This window comes from Bacillus rossius, chromosome 5 (assembly GCF_032445375.1).
Source record: "Bacillus rossius redtenbacheri isolate Brsri chromosome 5, Brsri_v3, whole genome shotgun sequence".
In the NCBI taxonomy this organism is placed as follows: Eukaryota; Metazoa; Arthropoda; class Insecta; order Phasmatodea; family Bacillidae; genus Bacillus; species Bacillus rossius.
Window position 1 is genome coordinate 55,603,953 of NC_086333.1, and position 22,663 is coordinate 55,626,615.

Below are 22,663 nucleotides of genomic sequence, written 5' to 3' on the forward strand. Positions count from 1 at the left end.
ATATTACTTTCTGGAATTTGTTATGCCATTTTAAATGTATTTTTTCATCTTGTTGGAAATAATGTGTAAAATTATATTGTTAGTTTTTAAATAGGGTCCGGTTTTGTCTTACACTTGGAATTAAATACAAGTATACTATTGCATTGAATCAACATATGCTATCTTTTAACATATACTTAGCATCAAACTTTCACAAGAAAAAAAAATGTTTTTTCTTGTCCTTTTGTAATTGAAAAAAAAAATTCTATCACAGCTACACTTTTAATTTCTAATAGGCCTGGAAATGTACTGTGCAAAACTAATAACATTTCACGACTCTTTGGACCCAATAGATAGGCACATTATTTTCACTCCCATATTATTCTAACCGTATATTTCCTTTGAAACATCTTCCTGATAACGGATTGTTTCACCAAAATAGATTAAAAGAATAACCGTAAGTGGTTAAAAATTTGACTAAAATATTGATTGTTAATAATTTCTAGGTTTTTGAAATACATTTTGGCATATAATATAATTTTTTTTACAATTTTACTCGTTTTGTAAGTTCTTTTTCTTTTTAAAATTTAAATTAGAAATATTTATTTCAATTTTTATTTGTTTCGTTGGTATCACAATGGAATGTATTCAAATCAAGCTAGTAAACTTTCGTGATGAAATAAGAGCGCAGGTAATTGGGATGATTTTGTATTTTAACTAGATGGAAAAATCCTTCATTTCGTAACGTTAAACTGGTCTAAGAGTTCTTAGTATTGACGTCACTGAAGTAGAAGCTTTGCATCGCCCAGCATCTCAACTTCAATTTTGAGGCTACGTATAGGAAGGTATATTCAGAATTTTCCAGGTACCGCGGGTAAGAAGTCAGCACAAGAGGGTTCTTCGAATCCGCCAAATGCCGTCTTCCTCTTGCGCCCTAACGAGATAACCCGTCTCGGGGTCTCGCTGAGCGGCTGTTCCGTGAATGCGCCGTCCTCCCCGCAGCCCAGTGATGACTTCAAAACTGCGTTGCGCTCGTGCACGTTTCAAGAGCGCCGACTGCCTGGGCACACACACACACACACACACACACACACACACACACGGTGCGAGGAGATCCGGGAAAAACCACGCGATTAAAGAACTCCGCAAGACATCAGGGAGGAGTCTGATTACGAAAAGCATTCAGGAATACGCTGAGGTCGTATTGGTAGTTCCTTTTTTTTTTTTTTTTTTTTTGTATTTCGTCTTTAAGTTGCGATTTTCAGGGCAGTAATAATGACCAAAAACAGTTTTATTTTAAAAAAAAATATTAGAATGAAGACTTTTGAAAGCACTCAAGGGACCTGCACTACAAGAACGTACCTTTTCTCGTTCATGCGCCATTTATAATGTTGTGGCTACCAAACATGTCTCGCATTTATGCCTTATGCGCGACGAGAAGACTGCGCGCCAATTCAGAGCTTTATGCGCTTAGAGGTGAAACCGCACTAGAAGCACCAGCGATCGTCGCACTTATCATCCCGCCTCACTAACGCCGCTGACTTTAGCAAGTTCGTACATGTTCTCTTCCCGGAGCCTCATCAGTACTTGTCGTTTTTTCCAAAGAATCGAAGGGAAAAAAAGACCATTCCAAACGTGTTTGAAATAGATTTTTTGAGCGATTTACTGTTATAGACGTAAGTCATGCGCATGTAAGTGTGTCAGTTTGTTTGAGTTACCTTACAGTTATTTATTTGATTTATGTTCTCTATTTCATTTAAAACGTTATTTGCAGCACAGTACATAGGGAGTAAACTGTAGGCTCTGTTTTTGTATATTTTCTGTAGTAAGAAAATAAATTATATTCAATGCATAAAATACTTAAAACAGTTTAACATAATAAAAATTTACTTATTTTTTTTCCTGCCAGAAGTTTTAAAACAGTCCTCTTTTTTGCATGTTGCTTACCTGATAACTAGAGCCAAGATTTTATGGTGTTACAAAAATGAAAATTTCTTAATTAAAACACATGGATTTCGTCTTTATCGTCATTCAAGTTTAAATATATCTAATAATAAATACAAGTTCATATCTAGCACAATAACGGTAATCAAATGCTAAAATATATGTGGTTAGATACCTAAAATGTGTACGTATAACAATATTGCATATATTGATAAAAAAAAGTTAAAATAAACCGCAATGAAAACATTCAATATTATTAATAATTTTAAGTTCATGAGAACGTTCGACATATTGTAATTTAAATTTTTACTTTTTGTCACTGTCTTATTATTTCAATGCTATAAATAAGTATACAGTAAAGACGACTCTATTCAAATAACTACGTTTGACAGCTTAGTTTGTGGGGTAAGCTTTCATGTCTATCGCGTGCAACGGCCACTATACTTCATATTTGGTGTTACAAGAGCCAATCCGTTTTTTACACTTTTATTTGTCGTTGACTATCTTTTTTTAGTCAAATGTTGTATCGAAATTTGTATCTTTTTGTAACCTCTTGAATATTTCGACATAACTGACAAAGTTCTGAATTTATTTGTACGAACTCTATAAGCTTCGCGTGGAGAAGTCGATTTTTTTCAGCACAACAGTTGAATGCAATTTCTGTAAATGGCGTTTGTGAAATCGGATGAACGGTATAAGAAATGATGATAAGTTTTTCTGATAATAACACGTTGGATTTCATGTAGAAACAAATAAAATAAAGATTAGCAATGATGTGTTATTTAGTTAAATTAAATTATTTTGTCGTTTTAACGTGCATATATGAGAATAAAAATAAGCACATATAAACATTTAACACATGCAAAAATTCCTTTAAATTATTGTATCTAGTAAACAAAATAAATAAAACAATAAATGTTAAAGATGTTTAACTTGCTAGTAAAGATTACTCAATTGTCAAAGATAGTGCACAGAAATAGTCACGCTCAATAATTAAATTCAGAAGATTAAATGAAAATGAATATTAATAATTACTGAAATTAATGATCTACTCAATTCAGATTCCATATGAATTTCTCCTTTTACCCATGCAAGGACTGTAAAAAAGATGGGCTGTAAAAGTTACTGAAAGGAAAGTTCTGAGGTTCTCAGGGTTGATAAAAATATTTCTTGTTTGAAAAAATTAACGCGTATCCTTCGTAGCTAGCTGGTTAGGGCAATCGAGTATCTGGTACCAAGGACACTTGAGTTTTGTTCTATACTAAAATCCACAATATCACGCTTAGGATTTCGGTACTCTAAGGGAAGAAACAATAATGAAAATTGTAATAGCGTAATGGAGGATGCCTAGCTGTAAAATGGCATTGCACATAACAATTTAGGCAGGGGGGGGGGGGGGGTTCTAAAAAAAGATGGTTAGGGTCGGGGAAATTTTGAGGTTGCGATGACCTCTTCGATAGACTCTAAGATCCTCTATGTTATGTACACGGGGATATTACACTCTTCTCATTCGCTACTGATTCGTGATACCTGTTAACTGGGATGCTTGTGATTCGATACATTTTTATTGAGGGTTACCCATTGGCTCATTACTCATATTAAATGACAGGTATTTGTAATTTTGGACATTTACATGAAAACAACTCTATCGCTACAAAATTATGTTCGCATTTAACACTGGACTAGGATTCTTATACGAACAATTATGCTTGTGTTGTCGTAGAAGTTATTTGTAAACGTTCTCTGATTAGCTTTCCAGTATTAACTGTGGACATTCATAAGCATAATAGAATCGAAAATAAGTCCCATCATTGAATTTTCGATTATCTTTTCCATGGTATAAAAAAATGTATGTTTGAATGAAAAATTAATTAAAATATATAAAAATATACACCAATTTTCTGAAGATACTCGGTAGGGTAGACTGGGTACGGTTGAAACGGTGTACGGTTGAAACAAAGCGGATATCTCGACACCGTGCGTGATGTGGTGAGGGGTACAAAGGGTGAACGAAGCGGACGACAAGTCGAAACACTGTGCTTGTGTTAAGGAGGCCCATTGTGTTTTGTGACGGAAATGTAAGTATTGTTTGTTCTTACATTTTTGCAATTATTATGGTTTTATTAAAGTTAGAATATTGAGAGTTTTTTATCGTTTTAATTGAAGTTTGTAGAATATGGATGTATGATTAGTTTTTATTCAAATTAATTATTCTTACTGTGAACCATTTTATACCTAGAAGGGTGTTGGGGACAGTTGAAACATTTTTTGTGGGTACGGTTGAAACAGTTTATTTATTTAGTTTTCTTGTTTCTTAGATGCCAAGGGTATGCCAAAGGAAGACTAAGAGAGATCAGGCTGACTTATCAACGTAAACACAAGCCTATGGAGATTTAAAAGCCGAATCTTCGTTAAGAATAACGGGAGAACGGAATGGACTGAACCACTGTTCCCTGTTGAGGTATGTACGTAAACGAGATGCGACTGGTGGCGATGAAAATCAAGAAATTGGATATAAAGCTCACAATAGAGCGTTTAACCAGAAAAAAGAGGATGAGCTATCTAAATATTTAATTAGATGTGCAGACATATATGTTGGCCTAACTAAAAAGGATGTTATGAAATTTGTATACGAACTAACATTCAAGTACGATTCATCCCAAACTTGGACTTGTGATAACAACGAAATGGTTGGCGAAGAATAGTTTCACACGTTTATCCTGAACTGTCAGTACCTAATCCCGACGAAATGGACGATAAATGCTAAAATGTTTCTACCGTACCCAGTCTACACTACTACATCTAAAATCGTATTTCATATATGCAAAAATAACCATAGCGATGTGTTATACAAAGTTACAATATCTTTCTTATAGTATTACCAACTATTTATTGGAAACTGGTTTACAATGGAATATTTTGTTAATATACGGAATTTTTTTTTCTTTGTAGCCTATCGCTAAATGAATCCGCAATTTTTTCTGTCTCCAGCAATGGCGTGAACCCTTTGTTTGGATTTTGTCGCAAAAAGAATTTAGCTGAGATTTACTTTAAGTTCATTTTCTGTACCAGTTGGGAAGTGATTTGTGCGAAATTACGGCAGTTAACTTTTCCACACAAATTATATATGCATAAATTTAAATAGACTTTTTAGATGATTGTTTTATGGTCTATGGACCATGAAACTAAAAACAAGGAAAACATTTTTTTCGGACGTTGCACCGTGGTAACTTCAACAACAGGAAGTATGTTTTTCGGAGTCTACCTAAATACTGCTATAAGCTATCGTTTTTAAAATTTTGGACTCACTCTCTTTCTTACGAGAAGATATTACGTGACACCCAAAATATTGTGGTCGTCAACCCTTTCCACTTTCCTCCACCATTTTGTTTTATTTCCAAATGGTGAGCTGTGTCCGTTACTGCACACACGTTACCGACTCAAGAGCACCGCTTGTGTCACAGGAGTGCTTCTACTCCGGGAGCTACTGTCGTGGTTGAAAGTTGAGTCTCGTGATTGGACCGAAAAAAAAGTTAGAAACTTTCTTGGGCCTCGATTTTAGTGGGAATACAGAAACAGATAAAGAAAGAAACTTTCTTGTGCCTCGCTCCTCGTGATAAGACCGAAACTTAAAAGGTAATAGTTAGGGACCGAAAAAATTCACGGGTTCAATGACCTGCAGGATGAACTCCATAGTTCTACGTACACTCGGTCAAATGTCACCCACTCATTGGCTGCTGTCGTGTGAGACTTCCCAGCGTAGCAGCCTGTGATTCGATAAAGCTTTGGTTGGGTGTTTCTCATTGGCCCAGCGTCATCAAGGTGAGTTGTGAGCCAATAGCAGAGGCAGCACTGAGGTATAACTATTTGTATTTTAGCCTATCGCGAAATGAATTCGCGAATTTTTCCGGTCTCTAGTAATAGGTAATCATTGTTTTACTTCACTTTCCGTGATAAGACAGAAATAGAAAACGTAACAAACCTTATTGTGCCTCACTTCTCTTGATCCGATAGAAATAAAAAAGGTAAGAAACTACGTTGTTCCCGCTTCTAGTGAAAAGAGAGAAACATAAAACGTAAGAAACCTTCTGCCTCTCTCTCGTGCTTGAACGGAAACAGAAAATTAAAGAAACGCATTGTGCGGCACCAGAATTAAACTCCACTAGTTATGTTCTTTATCACCGGGTTTCGGCCAGATATTAACCATATTTTGGCCTTTGTGCTAGAAATCATGTCCGAGGAAATGCATATTATGCCTGACATTTCGGCCTGCCATGTTGTAGCCATCTTCAAGGACAAATAACCTAGACAACTTTACCAAGTACAAAAATATATACCTTTATATTTAAAATATTCAACCAACTTAGGCACTTAATAATTTGAGGCATTTCCTTTGCGAAACTTTTTTGTTTAATTTATTGTTATATATTTTATTAATAAATCTCTAATCATTATTCCTTTTAACTTTGAAATTATACTTCAGTGGTTGTGTTGAGGGTGAAAGTTTAGTATGCAACGAAATGCGTGCGCTCCAAGTAATGGTAATTCAACCGATTGAAGTACAGCGCACATTCGCAATCTGCTATAACCACAGGCCAAAGTCGCCAAGATGGCGGGCCCGCTTTTGACAGAATACACCTGTATTTATTAGCTTCCATGGATATCCGAGTACGTGCTAAGCGTAGTGGTGTGTCAAATGAAACTTTATGACAGATAATCTATCCTGGAATACACTTTGTATAATTAAATAACGTGAAATTAAATTATAGGTTCTTTAAAAACTAATAATTTACTAGCCAAGAAAACTGTTTTATAAAAATCATGGCGTCGAAGATGTAAATCTTATATATAAAATTCTCGTGTCACAGTGTTAGTTATCATACTCCTCCGAAACGGCTTGACCGATTTATATGAAATTTTGTATGCATATTCAGTAGGTCTGAGAATCGGCTACTATCTATTTTTCATACCCCTAATTGATAAGGGTTGTCCACCCCAAACATTTTTTTTAAATTTTTTTGGAAAAAAAAATTATTCTTATTTTTTATAATTTGGCATTAAAAAATACATACAACCCTAAATTTTCACTCTTCTAACACCAACCCCTAATTTTTAATAGAATTTTATATTTTTCAACCCTGGTCGATAGCTGATCAATTAACACTTGATCAACCTTCCCCGCCTACAGTGAGCTCATTACCTGGATTAACACATAGACCACATATTAATATGAAATTACATCCCTAAGGGAGTGAAAGAGTGATAATTCCATTTTATAACAGAAAAAATCATAAGTCATAGACATACAAATAGTGAGTGAGTGTCATTTCTCTATGTCTGACACACGATCATACACATAGTAAGGTCTGGCAAATTAATATTTTTCTCCTGTCCGCTTAGTGGAGCTCGCAGCGGCTAGCAAAATAAAGGCGCTCATAACAGTTTTGTTCTTTACTTCGTCAATAGATAGTTAGTTGCCTTGAATTTTAAACGCACCATCGTTTGATGCGTTTGTCATGTCTTTAATTTACGTTTGTTTGTGACGTATGCGTTCCTATACCATTCATCCGATTGCGATGAAATTTTGGTGAGTTGTTATGCGCATGCCCGTGAAGGTTTCTGAGACGGTATAACTATTTTGCAATAGTTGGAGCACGAATCGTTTCAATAAATGTGTTTATTTCATGTTATATAGCGGCACTTCGTCTGTTTTTGTTCTATAAGTGCGCACGCATGACACAATATATATTTAAATATAAAAGAGAGACAGAGATAGAGGGATATATATAGAGTGAGATAGAGAGAGAAAGAGATAAGTTGAGATAGAGCGAGGTATAGAAAAATTAAATGGGTTGAGATAAAGAGATATATAGATGTATAGATCTATATATAAAATTATATATAGATGATATAGAGATAGTGGGAGTTATATATGTATATATTTAGATATAAAGAGATACATAGAGATAGAGAGATACATAGATATATACATAGATGTAGATAAAGATAAATATATATTTAGAGAGATGGATAGATGATTTGTATATGTGTAACTACTTCAAACATATTACAAAACAAAACTGAATGAAGCATTGCAATGCATGCCGAGCATTAGCTAGATAATGGAATATTTCAATATTAGTTATCTCTTATTTCTCAGCTTTATTCTATTGTGCTTTATAGAGTCAAGACTACATACAAACCACCAATTTTTAGATATATACAGGTAAATAACTATACACTGGCAGAACAACGTCTGTCGGGATCTGAAAGTGATATAAATTATTTTGCACACTTGACATTCAAATTAAGAAGACAATAAATTACTAACTACATCTGATTTCGAAAAAGGTTCCCTTCACTCTGTGTTAAGCCCGGGCAACGCCGGGTACTGCAGCTAATATATATATATATATATATATAATATATAATATATATATGTGTATATATATGTATATATATTGTTTTCTTTCATATTACAAATGCTACTCTACTTTTTTGTTTATATGTCAAACTGAATGTTATATTCCTAAGGTTACAAGTTTTACGTAGGCCTATATGATTAACTTCAAAACAATTTATTGCAATAAAACAAAAAAGTCTAACTTATAACAACTTTACATACGTACATATACATTTCTTTTATTGAGTGGTAACTATTGTAGTAAGAAGGTTATCTCTTACAAGAAAGAAAACTTCGTCCTCAGCCCGAGGAAATAATTTGGTTTGGAAGGTAGCTGAAGGAGTAAAAGAGAGAATATCCTATTCTTAATTTCTACTTTAAAAAGTTATTTTCGTATCTCGCTTTGCATCAGCCACTTATCCGTATGAATCAGGAAAGGATCCAATTAAAAAGTTTCTAGCGCTTTACTTTTTTATTATTATTTTGCTCCTTTTTTACAGGTTACATGCGTTCTCTTACTAGCTTTTCTCTTGTACACCGGATGTAACTGGAAGCTGCTCGCAAATAATTAAACAACGAAGTATCGTATGTTTCATGGGAAATCTTCTCTCAGGTGAAAAGCAGAATTACCATCAATGAAAGATAAAGTTGGCTTATTTTGGCGAGTGAGAAAATAACAAAAAATATCACCCACAATTTCTTTGAATAAAGTCTGAATCCTATTTTGTTTTCCACGTTTCCTTTTTAAAAGTATAAGAAATTATTTTTCTTTATTTAAATCACCTACTTTAGCGTGTATTGTAGTTATTTGAAATATTTAATTTTTTTAACTTTAAACAACAAAAATTTTTATACGTTTGAGAAATACTTAGGCTTGTTTTAATAAAATTTACACCAACATCAATATCTTTGAAGCTATTAATCGAACATCCTACAAATACAAATTTACGCAACTCAAAGTAATACATTTTTGAGAGAGCCATAAATAATAAACATGCATTGTTCAAAAAACTAAAATTTTTAAATTTTTCATTAGTTTTTACAACAGTTTAGGTACTAAAACTTGCTACTATAGATAGTTTTTCCAAGCAGTTGTAAATTCTTCTATTTAAACTCTTACATAAATAATTATGCTAACCAAAAGAAACACGTTAAATTATATGGTTTTATGAAATATCGGGAAAACATTACGATATTTAGCATAAAAAATTAAGGACTTTATTTTATTTATTAAAACAAAGCTTACCTCAATTAATTAACATGTTTTATAAAAAAACTTACGTGTTTTCATATAAACATATTTACATGTTATGAAATTAACGAACGAACACTTTCTTTAATTCAATTATTACGTTGATATGTCTTAAGTGAAATTTTTGGTTTATTCTCACCTTTCGTTTTTTAAGTCCAAAACAATTATGTGTAAAAGTTTACATGATTTTTTTAGGTTTAATAGTAGCTTAGAATTCAGCTTCATGTTAAAAAATGTTAAAAAATTATGAATTTTTGTATTATTTTTCTATTTGTTTCCTTAAAGTTCTGAACGTAGGATTAGAAAAATTATTTAGTGTTGGAAAATATGAAGGTGAAATTAAAGCCGATTAACTAAGTATCAGCAAAAGAGACACTGAGGAAACTATGTAGTTTTATGATTAAAAATCCTGTAATTACTTCCCAAATCAACTGTTAATAAAGGGACACTTATTACTGATTGTTCGTTCCATACCACTGTTCATGCAAAAATCTAATGTGTATAAACAAAGGTTTTGAAAGTTTTATGAACAAAATAATTTTTTTAGTAACTGCCCCTTTGTAAAATATTTTATAAATATTGCTCTGTCATTTATCTTTCCTGATTTCGATAGTTTAGCCGAGATTTAGAATGAGGGCAAAACATCACTAATATCCTTTTCTTAAATCTATAACAATATTATAAATAGAGTGCAAGTTAATTTATGTGTATCAAAAGGATCCCGAAAACGCCTTTTATCATTTCCAAAATCCCTTTCACTACTTTAAAGCTACAAATATCAAGATGATCACAGGATATATTTGATCAATAAAAATAACGTTTTAGGTTGTACCCTACACCGACAAGTAAATCAAACTTACCGATTTCTTGACTTACGTTGAGTAAACTGTTAGAGATAAGACGAACTAAGTTTTTATGTCGTCATAATACACGTCATCCTGAGTGGCAATTTCAGTAGCAATGTGAAATAACCTGCCTACTGTATAATTCAAAGTTATTTAAACGTTTGTTTGCAAAAGTATTTAATTAAATTTTTGTATAAAATAGAGGATGCAATTTATTTTTAACTTTCCTTACACAAATATTTCATAAACAGAGGATATCAGAATGCTTTGTGACGAAAATTTAATCGGGTAAGTCCACGACGTATACCACAGATAGAACCTTATAATTTCTTGCTACACAGAAAATACTTGTTTTTTTTTTTTTTTTGTTGTTTTACTAAACTTTCCTTTAGAAAACAGTTGCCAAGAAATATTTTGAAATACTACAAGAAAGATATTGTAACTTTGGATAACACATGGCTTCGGTTATTTTTGCATATATGGAATACATTGTTCGAAATAACACGAAAATTGTTGCGTTATTTTACATTTTAAATGAGGTTCATTCAAGCACTTTTTTAACAGTAGAAAATATAATCGAATATTAAAAAACTGGATTTAATTTTGTTTAATTATGCGCAGTTAATACTGGAAAGCTATTCAGGAAACGGTTAACAAATAACTTTAACTATTGGAGGTCCCGGGTGAGAAACAGAATCCGGTATTACTGCTAACACTGTTTTGTTAATGTAGAAAATTTTCCAAATAACCGGAAAATTTCACACCAATGTCTCTGATCCGTTTTAAAAAGAAAATTTTATACAGCGTACCGAGATGAATCTCGCGTGTGTTGCGACATGCAAGCGAGAAAACTTCTGCAGTCGAGAGCAGCATTACTTTCCGTTCCGCGATCGCCGGGGGCCGATAAGAAGAATCGCTCCGGAATCCGAGTCCGTCTTCTTGCGGCGCGGCGCAAATGTATGCAGATTGGAGGCGCCGCCATCTCTCCATTAGCATCGGGGTTGAGCGGGAGTCGGGATCCGCGGAGGTGTTTTTTTTTTTGGTGGGTGGGGGGAGGGAGGGAGGGAGTTGGAGGTAATTGGGCGAGCCAGAAAATTTCACGTCAGAAATCGCAGCTGCCATTAAGGTAATTAGCGGCAGGGAAGCAGGAAGCTACTCCGAGGCTTCGAGTTCAACCGCTGAACAGGAATTCTGAAAAACCTTGTTTGGGTTGCCAGCGAGGGAAGATTCGTTGGATAACTTTTTCGTTCATAGCCTGGAGTTTATAATCGAACATTGTGTGCGGAGAAAAAAAATTATAAGCATGCTAAATTAACTTCAACACTAGTTTCCTTAAAAAAAAAAATATCGAAAGACACCTTTTTTTTGCCGAATTGACAAACGTTCTAAGCTCATGGCCGAAAGTGTGAAGTGCAATGAAGTGTGCAAATAGTTAGAAAAGTATATAATTTTTTTTAAAAACGTTGTGAAATATTAAATTTCGGATTTACATTGGGCTTAGTCTTGCCACGAAAGACATCTTCAAAAAAAAATTTCGACTCAACTTTGTCAAAGAATTGATCCACGAAATATTTGTGCCTCTGTAAATAGTAGGTACTTCCCAAATAGCACGGGATGCGTAGAAATTAATAACCGTAAAAATTAAACTATAACACAGTTCTTATTGTAATTATTTCTAGTAGAAAAAAACGGAAATACTTAACTTCTCAGAGGTATAACTGTTACGAAATGTTGTAACCTTAACTATGTGTCAACCGAGCATCACGCCATGACGCATGTTCCGACAGATCAAACGAAGCAAGGGTTACGACCTCCGTAGCTTAATCGGGGTGTCTAATACAACCGGTGATAATACAATTCCAAACAGAAATATTTTCGGGTGTTTCGGTAGCGTGGTGACTAAGCTTGTGTGTACAGAAATATTGCAAATAGGTTAGTCGGCCTCCATAGCGTAGTTAGAAAACGCATCTGGTTTCCGGTGCGGGAGCTTTGGGTTCGAATCCCGGGTAAGACATGGATGTAATTTGTGTTATCTTAATCGTCTCTTTGGCACTTACCCGTACACCAACAACTAAAAAAACATATGTTGTACACTTACACAACGAATTAGAGTTCCGGTTCAAGAGGTTCTGGGTTCGAGTCTTGGGTCAATTGGTCTCAAGTACGTCAAAGTCAATGAAACTGCGAGAATGTAACAAATAAGTAAGTAAGGTGTTTGTGTAGGGGGGATCGATAGTATCTTTCATATAAGAAAAGGTGACACAGTGGTTAAACACTAGACTCGCTCCAATACATCACTGAACATCCTCAGATAGCACACAGTTCACAGTGATGAAAGCCAAAACCACAACCCGAACAGTTCCGAGGTTAACTAAAGTAAAGGTTTAGTTTAGTTCGGTCAGTGTAATAAATAATAGTTCTTTATTTTTTTCAGATACGGTAGGTTAGGTTATCGTAACTAAAATGAAAGTTTGGTTATTTTAGCGTTATTTAAATTACTATTTGACCGGAAAGTATAAAAATACTTTTGATATTTTTTTTTTTCACCAGCGATCGTAAAATTGGGAAGAGCTTCAGAACGGCTCGGATGTGGCTATAATCTCTGTGAACTGTAGGTTTATCAACATCCTCATTCCCCAAAATCATGGTTTCCGAGAACTAACTCCAGCCAAATGCTGGCCCGGTTTTTTTCTTCAGACTGTTGTGGATTCTTTTCCTAGTATCCCTGGGAATTAAATTTCCGCTCTATCATATCAAATCACCTTATGGTCAACGAAAGACAAAACAAAAAATATATAAATTATAATAATTGTTAGTTAAGCTAATCCGGGGTCGGACACTTATGCATGGACTTTTTTTTATTCCTTACAATAACTATTTTAGTGTGGTATTTTTCTTTATAACGACCAAAGAACTCACTGGTGTGGCATGTGATGAATGTTAAAAAAACTTCAAAAAGTGTAAAATTGTATTCAAAAATATATATAAATAAATTACATATCTGTGAGAACACCGTGACTTTATACCAGTGTCTGCTGTCAGCTTTTTCTATATATGCGAACAAAGATGGCTGATACGCGACAGTTCACCTGATAATATATTTTTATGTAAGAATCTTTAATTGTGCCGGATTTAAGTGGGCCATCATTAGAGGCAAGCATTTTTCGCGAAAAAAAATTCTGAATGCCTATTAGACTGCAACAACGTATACCCGCACCTGCGGCTGCTTCCTTGTGATTGGCGGCCGTCTGCGAGAGAAGTAGTTGGCTTGTTAGATCGAGCCACTCAGGACGCGTTCGCTACTACACTGAATAGCTGTGATTGGGTGTTCTAACAATAGACATAATATGTCTAAAATAAGTATTGCCCATATCACGAAACACAGACGATGGTACAGTGATTTAATTTTAAGATAGGCTCGGAATCTTTTCGCGGAAATACGCATGGACCTCCTAGCCATCACTGGTCTATATCATAGGACGCTACTACTACAAACCTCCTCTCCCCTGCTCCCTACTATGCGGCTACAACCACCCCTCCTCTCCTTCTCTAGAGGGAGGGGGTAGTAACTTCCCCTCCCTTCCCCGAGCCACAACCAGACGCGAGCGCAGGACTAGCTGTAGCTGATCCGTCGACACGCGCCCAATCATGTCTCCAATTAGACGGTAATCCTCGAAAATTGACCTGCGGATCATCGCGCCAACGCTCACCGGCTTTACTTTCCATTCCGAGACTATTCATCCGCATAGTGGTTTTGAGTGGGGCGAAGAGTGGTAAAAAAAAGGGGGGGGAGGAAGAAGGATTCGAGTCGCGCACGCTTTCGTACGTAAGCGCGACGATCTGGCGGAAGGCTATTTATATTCGCGAGTGACGTTTCGCGCACCCGTGAATATCGCGTTGCTTTCTGAACAGGATGGGAGCTGAAAAGGGGGGGAAGGGGTGAAGCCAGACCACCTAGAGCTATTTCGAGCGTCTGAGACCCGGGCGAGAGGGAGCAACAAGAACATCAAAATAAGCATCAAATGTCCCATGGCTAGTAAGAACTACATAGTTTTTTTTTTAAATTTTACTCGGCTATAGTTTAAGAGGGACTCCGTCCGTCACCCATCCGTCCGTCAAAATTTTACCAAGCTTTCAACTTTTGACTTACGGACGTTCGGGTGAAATAAAACTCCAAAATGTTAGCAACATACCTAATGCCGGCATCCTTTACCATCTTAAAAATGATTTTTTAAGTACGTATATCTGTTAAGCTATTTCAATTAAAAGTTTTTAACTTATGTTTGAAAAAATTTTTAACATTTGAAAATATTTTAATAAGTACCAGAGCGAAAATGATATTCAGTTTAATGATTTATTAAGTTTTCAACTTTCACGATCGTCTTAATATCCCTGCAAAAGATATTTTTTAACCACTATTTAATCCTTCCAGTCTGTTAGCATCATCAAAATGGAAAAGTATTTGACAAACGTGTGGATCATTGTGCATCCTTTGGTCTGTTGGCGGACGGACGGGTCGCGAACGGACGCGACAGAGCACTGTGAGTCCACCTTTGGACTTAAAAAAAACTCCCTGCGTAACTAAGTCAACGAAAATGTGTTCTTTGACATTTTCCAGGTTTCACCTTCTTCCAGGACCACACAGGATTTTTGTTAAATATAGGTATAATTGTGTGTCATTGTTTTTACGTACTACTGGGCGTTTCAAAATAACTCGTGATCAAGCAATACGACTCATTCAAGGCCATACATTTTGTATTCTAAACTTTTGCCAAACAATAAATCAGTTTTTATTTACATATTCCTGCAATCTTGCAATGACGTTATAGAGATTTCGTATAGAGTTTCTTTTACTCAGCATGATTTTGCGCAAAGGCTGGACGTACTATACCTCCAAGTATATGGTGGGTACCGAACCACTTGATTACCGACTCGAAGCTCATTATTGCGAATCTGGCGGCATGTGTGTCGGGATCGAACCCACGACATACGACATACAACATATGAGCGTGGCGATTAGGTGTTCACTATCCCCAAGAGCCGTAAGTAAGGGAAAGTTAATTATTTAATTATCATAAATGCGTCTGAGGATTCAGTTTCACTCTAAGCTTTGCAAGACACCGAAGCGAAAGTGCAGTCTTTTAGTTAATGTTGCGAGCAACTATGGGACTTCAAGTTGTATTTAACTAAAAATTAAAAAAATAAAAAACAATACGTATATGTCAAATATTCAGGCACCTGAAACATAAAAGTAATTTGTTTTCCGAATGATTATTTCAAAATTTCAGTATTGGCTACGTGAACACTCATGTCAAAGCATTTAAGCAAGCTTTGAAAACAAACACATTGCTCATAAGCTAGTTTTGACAAAAGTTCTCCAATTATGCGTAATGATTTTGATAAGCGATGAAAGGTAATGCTGTCCACGCGATTTTAATGACACTTATAGGCGTTAGAATACTGACGATAATTTAGTTATTAAGAGATTGCAGCAAAATACAGGTGACTGTGTGAAACAATCATCTAGGGATGATGAATATTCCAATGTGAACATTCTTATCCTAAACAAAAATACTGTTTTAAAGCCAAGATATAATCTCTCACGTCCTTCATTAGATGTCAGTGGTTTAAAAGCCAAGCAGTTTATTGAAATAGACCTCGTACAATTTAAAGGGAAATTTTATCCCGTCATATGGTATTTTTTAACGAATTGGCCACGTCTTGCAGAACATATGTTTTATTTAATTTAGTTTCTTGACAACGCGCAGGACCAGATTTGGACATGTGTTGAAGCCAACATTCGTGGCTACGATCGTAACTATTGGGTGAACGAAAACCGCTCAAGTGAAATAATTATTTATTCTCTTTCAGCACTAAATTGCTGAATGATGTTCATTCATGCCTCACGGTAATAGAGTAATATATATAAGATACATATTCTTTACTTTGTGCCATATCAATAATTAGTATAAATATGTGTAAAAAAATTGAGGGGGGAAAATTACAATCAATTTTTAATGTGTATGACCTGATTTAAGGCGGTAGAATTAAAAGTTTTTTTTTTACTTTCACGCCTTTCCTCGAGAATTTATATAATATCATAATACATCTATCTTTTATTAAGTTTTCATCACATGAAATAACTGTTGATTAAGATATTCTTAGAAATTAAAAGGTAAATTTATATTTCATCCTAGCATGAAATGAGACAGTGATATCAATTTTTATTTATCCTTTTTTATGTAGCGTTTGGCGAAAACATCTTGATTTTAAGAAGGTATAACATTATTATTAATACTAATAGTTTGGGTTTCCCTTAATCCTTAAAGACTAAGTATTTCTGACCAAATGTTTACTCACAAATGAACGAAATCCGTAATTGTAGAGTTTTAGCACAGAGGTAACATACTACGAATGGTTAATTTAATATCAATTTATTAATATATATTATAATTTATCAGTAAATGGTTAAATACGCATTTTTAATATAGTAAATCTTATGAAAATATGCATATAGTATAATTTATTTGAACATCCATAGAACATTACGGAAGAATTTAGGACGGCGTGGGTTAGACGCCTAATCACTAGAGACCTGCAAAATTCGCGGATTCAATGACCTCCAGGATAGACTCTGCTACACTCTACACACTCGAGCAAATGCCACCTGTTCATTGGTTGCTGACTTGTGAGTCGTCTCGACCGAGCGTCTGTGATTCGACACTTCTGTGAGTTAGGGTCTCTAATTGGCATTCATTATTCCAGATTAACAGTGAACCAATTGCATAAGCAGTGCTAAGGTATAATTATTTGAATTGTAGCATATCACGAAATGAATCCGCGAATATTGCAGGTCTCTACTAATCACTATGATATCAAAAATATTTTAACGTAATTTTTTCAAAGAAAATTTCATACTGGTGCAGTTGCCAGTTACTAGGTATATATTCATCACTCTTTCGTGTTAAACACCAACATTGGTCTGACCTAAAACATAAATATACATGCAAACATAAATAACCAGGTACTTTAATTAGTTTACTGACTATGATAGACCAATCATTAAAAAAAATATATACTTTTAACTTATCTGTGTGAAATTCATGTGTAAAAATCTAAATGCAAATATTTGTATTTTGAAATGTATTTAACAGTTTTTTTTTACTTTTAAAATCAGCTTCATTCAATATTTTTAAAAAATACTAAGCACAAAATTTTTACGGGTCATTATGAGCCAAAAATGTTATATTGTCTACTTAATGCACATTTTGGTTCTGGTAGGAACTGTACCACATTAGCAGCACGTGTGAAATTTTTTTATACTTTGTTTAGTAAAAATAATCTAGATTTAATTGACAACAGTAACACTACAGATTTTATTTCAGTCAATAACTTTTAAATTGGATTTATGTTATAAACAAATCAACACTTCCTTTACGTATGGTTATGTGGTAAACAGTACAGAAACTGAATTAACATGAAAGCATAAACTAAAAGTGTTTATTTGGTGAGACATTTTTTGGAGTAATATTATTCGGAAAAGATTTTGTAAATTTGTTTTTTTTTTAATGAGAGATATTCAGGACTGGAAAATATTTTTTCACTTGTGCAAAAAAGAGAAAATAATATTTTTACACATATCAAAGAAAAAACTGACAAAACCTTTTCCTCAACTTTTCATTTCTGGTCAATTACGTTTTGTAATATGTTAATGTATCACAGGAATTTTAACTTAGAGAAATATTTGGCACACAAAATTGGGGGTAAATGGTTTAAAATATCAATTTTACATGTAAAAATATTCCTTATATAGTTGTTAATGACGTGTGAACATTTCAATGAATCATGTTCTTGGAGAGTAGCTTCATACCACGAAAATTTAGGTCAGTAGTTATTAGAGTATTAAACTATTAAAAATGGGTAATTTATAAAACTTTTCAGAAAGTATTGAAAAACCTATTGCCCATTAGTAGATCCGTTAGTTTCAAGTTTAATTTAATGTACTAGTAAGTTTATATTCATATTAAATGCTTCGATAGTTAGAAATAAAGAAAATATCTGCATTATAAAATAACTATTTAATGTTTTGGAATGTAAAGTTTGATTTTTGCTCTGAAAATGTAAAAATGTTCATATAGCCCATTTTATAGAATTAACAATAAAAAAGTGTGTGTTTATGTTAAAAAATGTTTAGTAAATATAACGTTTTAATTTATCGTGTGCCTACTATTTATGTCAAAGAGTAGCTAATAAATAGATATTAAGTTAGCAGCATGCATTGTAAAAATATAAATTGATAAGAATTTATTAATTAGAGACTTTCGCTTAGTTCTACTTATTCGTAAAACTTTTATACAAACAAAGGAATGTTTATGATTGCAGTACATAAAATTTAATCAAGCCGTGTAAATTAGAGCAACGAATAAAAATCCTCGTTCATACAATACAGTTCTGAACATCGGGGAGCATAATGCATTATACTGTATTTTCTGTCTTTTTAATTGTTACGAGAATATATTTTTTTCCTTTGTAGAACACATAACGTGCATTTAAACAGAATTATTATGTGTAAAAAGGCTTAATGCTAAATTTGAGGATTGGACATTCTTTTTTCGTGTTCTCTCAAATTAATTTATTTAATTCTTTGCTTTGATGAAAATATTAGTGACATTAAACCCGAAGCCTTTATTAATAAACCAATGTTTACAGATAATTTCTTTTTTCGAATGCTTCATTACCAAATTGAAGTTAATATACACAACTAGCTAATACAAGAAACATAGAGTAAAATTAAACAGAACTAAAAAAAAAAAGTATTTAATTTTAATGTAACAACTAAAACGCTTAAAATGAAACTTATCTTCAAATATTTTTAAAGATAAATGCACGTAGATAATTCAGATAAATAAACTACTCACAATTACTACAAATCGAGGTCGTTTGTTAAACCGGTAGTCTACAAATCTGGTCTTTGCGTGAGAGCACGCGAGGAAGTATTACTTCGAAAGTCAAAAAGATTTATAGTTTTACATCAGTGTGTAAAAACAGTTGCATCTTGGTATTTAATTAAATGATCTTTGACACGATAAAACGAAACATTCAACGCATTACTGTGCACTGGGTTTCTCACTCAGGGTAAAAACAGTGCAAATCAGACACCTAACTGGGAAGGGCCTTGACAAAAAAAAATTTAAACTTATTCCCACTAAATCTCTATTCCCTGAAACAGGTGTCCATGAAACCCCGATAAATTTGTAACTCAAAATATTTGTTATTGAAGATGTCTTTTTGCTCGAGCTTACAAGAAAGGCAAAATCTTTGATAAATATTTTACATAATTAATTAATTTTTTTTCTCTAATGAACATAGCGGAGGTACAAAACTTAATAAAGATTATAGCGTTATTAAATATAACTTATCTGCTGAGCTATTCTAAGAAAAAAATATGTTCCTCAAGCATAAATATGTATATTTTTTCAGTTGAAATAAATAAATAATTTACTACCTATTGTTTAACTACACCCTTTATAGTGTTTTTCGTAATTTCAAAGCTGCAGACAAGAAACAACTATCATTGGCAAGTTGTTTAGTGTAAATCCTTTCAGTCACACTTTGTAATTATTTCCTAAAATATCATATCATTGTAGCATAACTATTATTTTTTTATATTTTAAGAAGTAATAATTTACGATTTAATTACAACACATATTAATATATGATTACCCTAAAGAAAGATGTCGACTATAATGTAGGCTACACCAATGTTCCGCAACATTCAAAGTTTAATTAATCCACGCAGGGGCGTAGCCAGGGGGGGGGGGGGTTAGGGGTTAACCCCCCCCCCCCCTTAGCACCAAATATTTAATTAATTTCTTATTCATCACTCAAACAAATTTCATATTAAAATTAATAAAAATTTTACCATTACAATATTTAAATTTAAGTACCAAAAACTGCTAAAATAGCACTATTTTACACCTTAAAATCCAATTTTTCCCGGGGGAGGACCCCCGGGCCCCCCCCCCCTCTTTAATACGGGGGGGAGGGAGCATGCTTCTTAACACCCCCCATACACAAATCCTGGCTACGCCACTGAATCCACGTATCATTAAGATACAAACAGTCGGCCTCAGTCGGCAAACAGACTGAAAGTGTTAACTCTACGAGAGGTGGTGAAAGGGGGAAAGAGGGGGTGGAGCTACGGTTTCCGACTGCCGCGGGCAGCGAGCCGCACGCACGTGCGTCGGACATGGCGACTCACCTGACGTCAGCAGCAGAATGTTGAGCGAGATGCCGAACAGCCTCCCGCACCTGACGGACGAAGCTGTCTCCCGTCGCGGCGCGAGCATGGCGATCCTTGCGGTGGCGGTGGCGGTCCTTCTTCTATCAGCTAGAAGAGCGCATCGCGCTCGCCGTCGGCAAACCTTCCGGAACACACGCGGCCGAGGTGTGGTTCGTCTCCGCCTGCTGTTCCAACTTTCACGCGAGAACCATGAAAAACATTCTCGACGATGAATCCGTGAGGATCTTTTCCCATGCGGTTATCGGCGGCAGGTGTAGGCACTGCATGCTGTGAGCGAACCTCCCACTAGGAAAGAAGAAAAAAAAAAAGAAAATTAAAAACTTTAGATTTTAATCCCGCAGGGGTTGAGACTCGAAGATGGCAAGTTGAACTTCTATCCTCCCCACCAACCACCCCTTTTCGTAACGGGGTTATCTTTCAAACGGCCCCTCCCCCCCTCTAGCCCCTGCGTCGGGTCTTAATTTTCCGCGCTCCTTTCCCAACCCCTTCCCCCTCGACTCATTAAAAGTACCCTCCTTCGCCTTTTGGTAATTACGGTCCCGGGCGAAGGCGAGGCGAGCTCCGATATTAGCTTTGAGCTCACCTGGCAACACGGTGAAGTCTCGCCGAGGTTCGAAAACGACGCGCGATCAAGCTTGATTAATTTTTACGGCTTGGTGAAAACATGACTATTTTTTTTTTTTTAAAAAAAAGATTAGGGACGAATAATTATTATTCCTTTTTTTTTTAACGTGAAAAAATATCTCTCGGATGACGTTCCGCACAGTTCCAGCACTCGAAACAGTCTTGGGTCGCCACGTCGCGCACGTGGTCGGAGCCCTGCCGCGCGGCCGCGTCTAGGGGTGGGAGCGGGCGCTGCCGACCCCCGTCCAACGTCCGCTCGGCTCGGCGGTCCGGCGACGTGTGGCGCGCCGCGCAGCCCTCGCGGCGGAGGGGCGGCGCCGTGGGAGGGGCGGTAAGACGGTGGAGGGGGAAAGGGAGTCCTCGCCAGGAGGGGGGGAAATGAGCTCGCTGGAGGGGGAGAAAGGGTTTCCGGGGGCTGCGTTTAACAGGCGCGTGGAAGAGGGCGCTTAACGTACCTCCCCACGCGCACCTCAAAGCTAATTACAAAGGTGTGCAATTTTCGAATTTCACTGTTATTGAAGGGTTTAAAAAGGGGACGGATCTACGAAGGCGACGATTAGGGGTGTGACGACAAAGCAAACTAATTAATTAATAGGGCATTTAATCTGCCCGGATCCAAAGTTCATTTATGTATTCCAATACAGTCCATATATTAAAAAAAAATTGGTTGTCTGTAAAGTCGGTTTACGGACGATAGTTTAATTATTGATCCAGAAGAAAAGGAAATATCATATTCGGCCTGAGACTGAGCCGTAATAGGTTTTTGCAACCAAGCCATTTAGGCATTAAAAATATTATATTATTTGAGGAAGAATTTTTTTTTTAAATTTTCTATCTTTTGTAAGATCAAATCTACCTCTGCATACTTTTATGAATAAAATTCAATAATTTTAATTGAATTATTACTATTTTGTATGGATACAAAAAGTGAAATGAAATGTACAATTTAATTTATAAATTTACTTTTATTTCCATTCATTATTCAAATATATTTATTACTTTTGAAATGTTACGTGCGCCGTATTTATTTTTACAAGTTCAAAAGAAAAAATTTCGCACTTGCCGAGATTCCAACCGACAATCTTACGATTAGAAAATAGCGCCGCTGACCGCTCAGTCACGAGGCCATATTTCATATTTGATAGTTTCAGATGTAATATATACCTTTATAAAAAAAATTTCACGGTAGGGGAATAATATTATTTCGTTTTAATAACTCCTTTTTATAAAAAATACGCATCCCAAATACACCAAACTTATTTATAAGGTGTTACAATATTTTTTAAAACATTGTGCAAAAGATCCCGGTTGTA

At 35.0% G+C, this 22,663-nt stretch overlaps 1 protein-coding gene across 1 annotated transcript in view; it reads right to left on the reverse strand.

The window, feature by feature from the left end:
- Positions 1 to 21,631, reverse strand: part of LOC134531818 (carbonic anhydrase-related protein 10) — a 717,638-nt gene extending 696,007 nt beyond the window's left edge. Inside the window, exons 1-2 of the mRNA XM_063367772.1 lie at positions 21,310 to 21,631; positions 20,685 to 21,011 (exon numbers count right to left, since the gene is read on the reverse strand). Of these exons, the coding sequence (XP_063223842.1) occupies positions 20,685 to 20,772 (88 nt within the window). The 5' untranslated portion in view covers positions 20,773 to 21,011; positions 21,310 to 21,631. The remainder of the gene's footprint in view (positions 1 to 20,684; positions 21,012 to 21,309) is intronic.
- Positions 21,632 to 22,663: the final 1,032 nt, after the last annotated feature.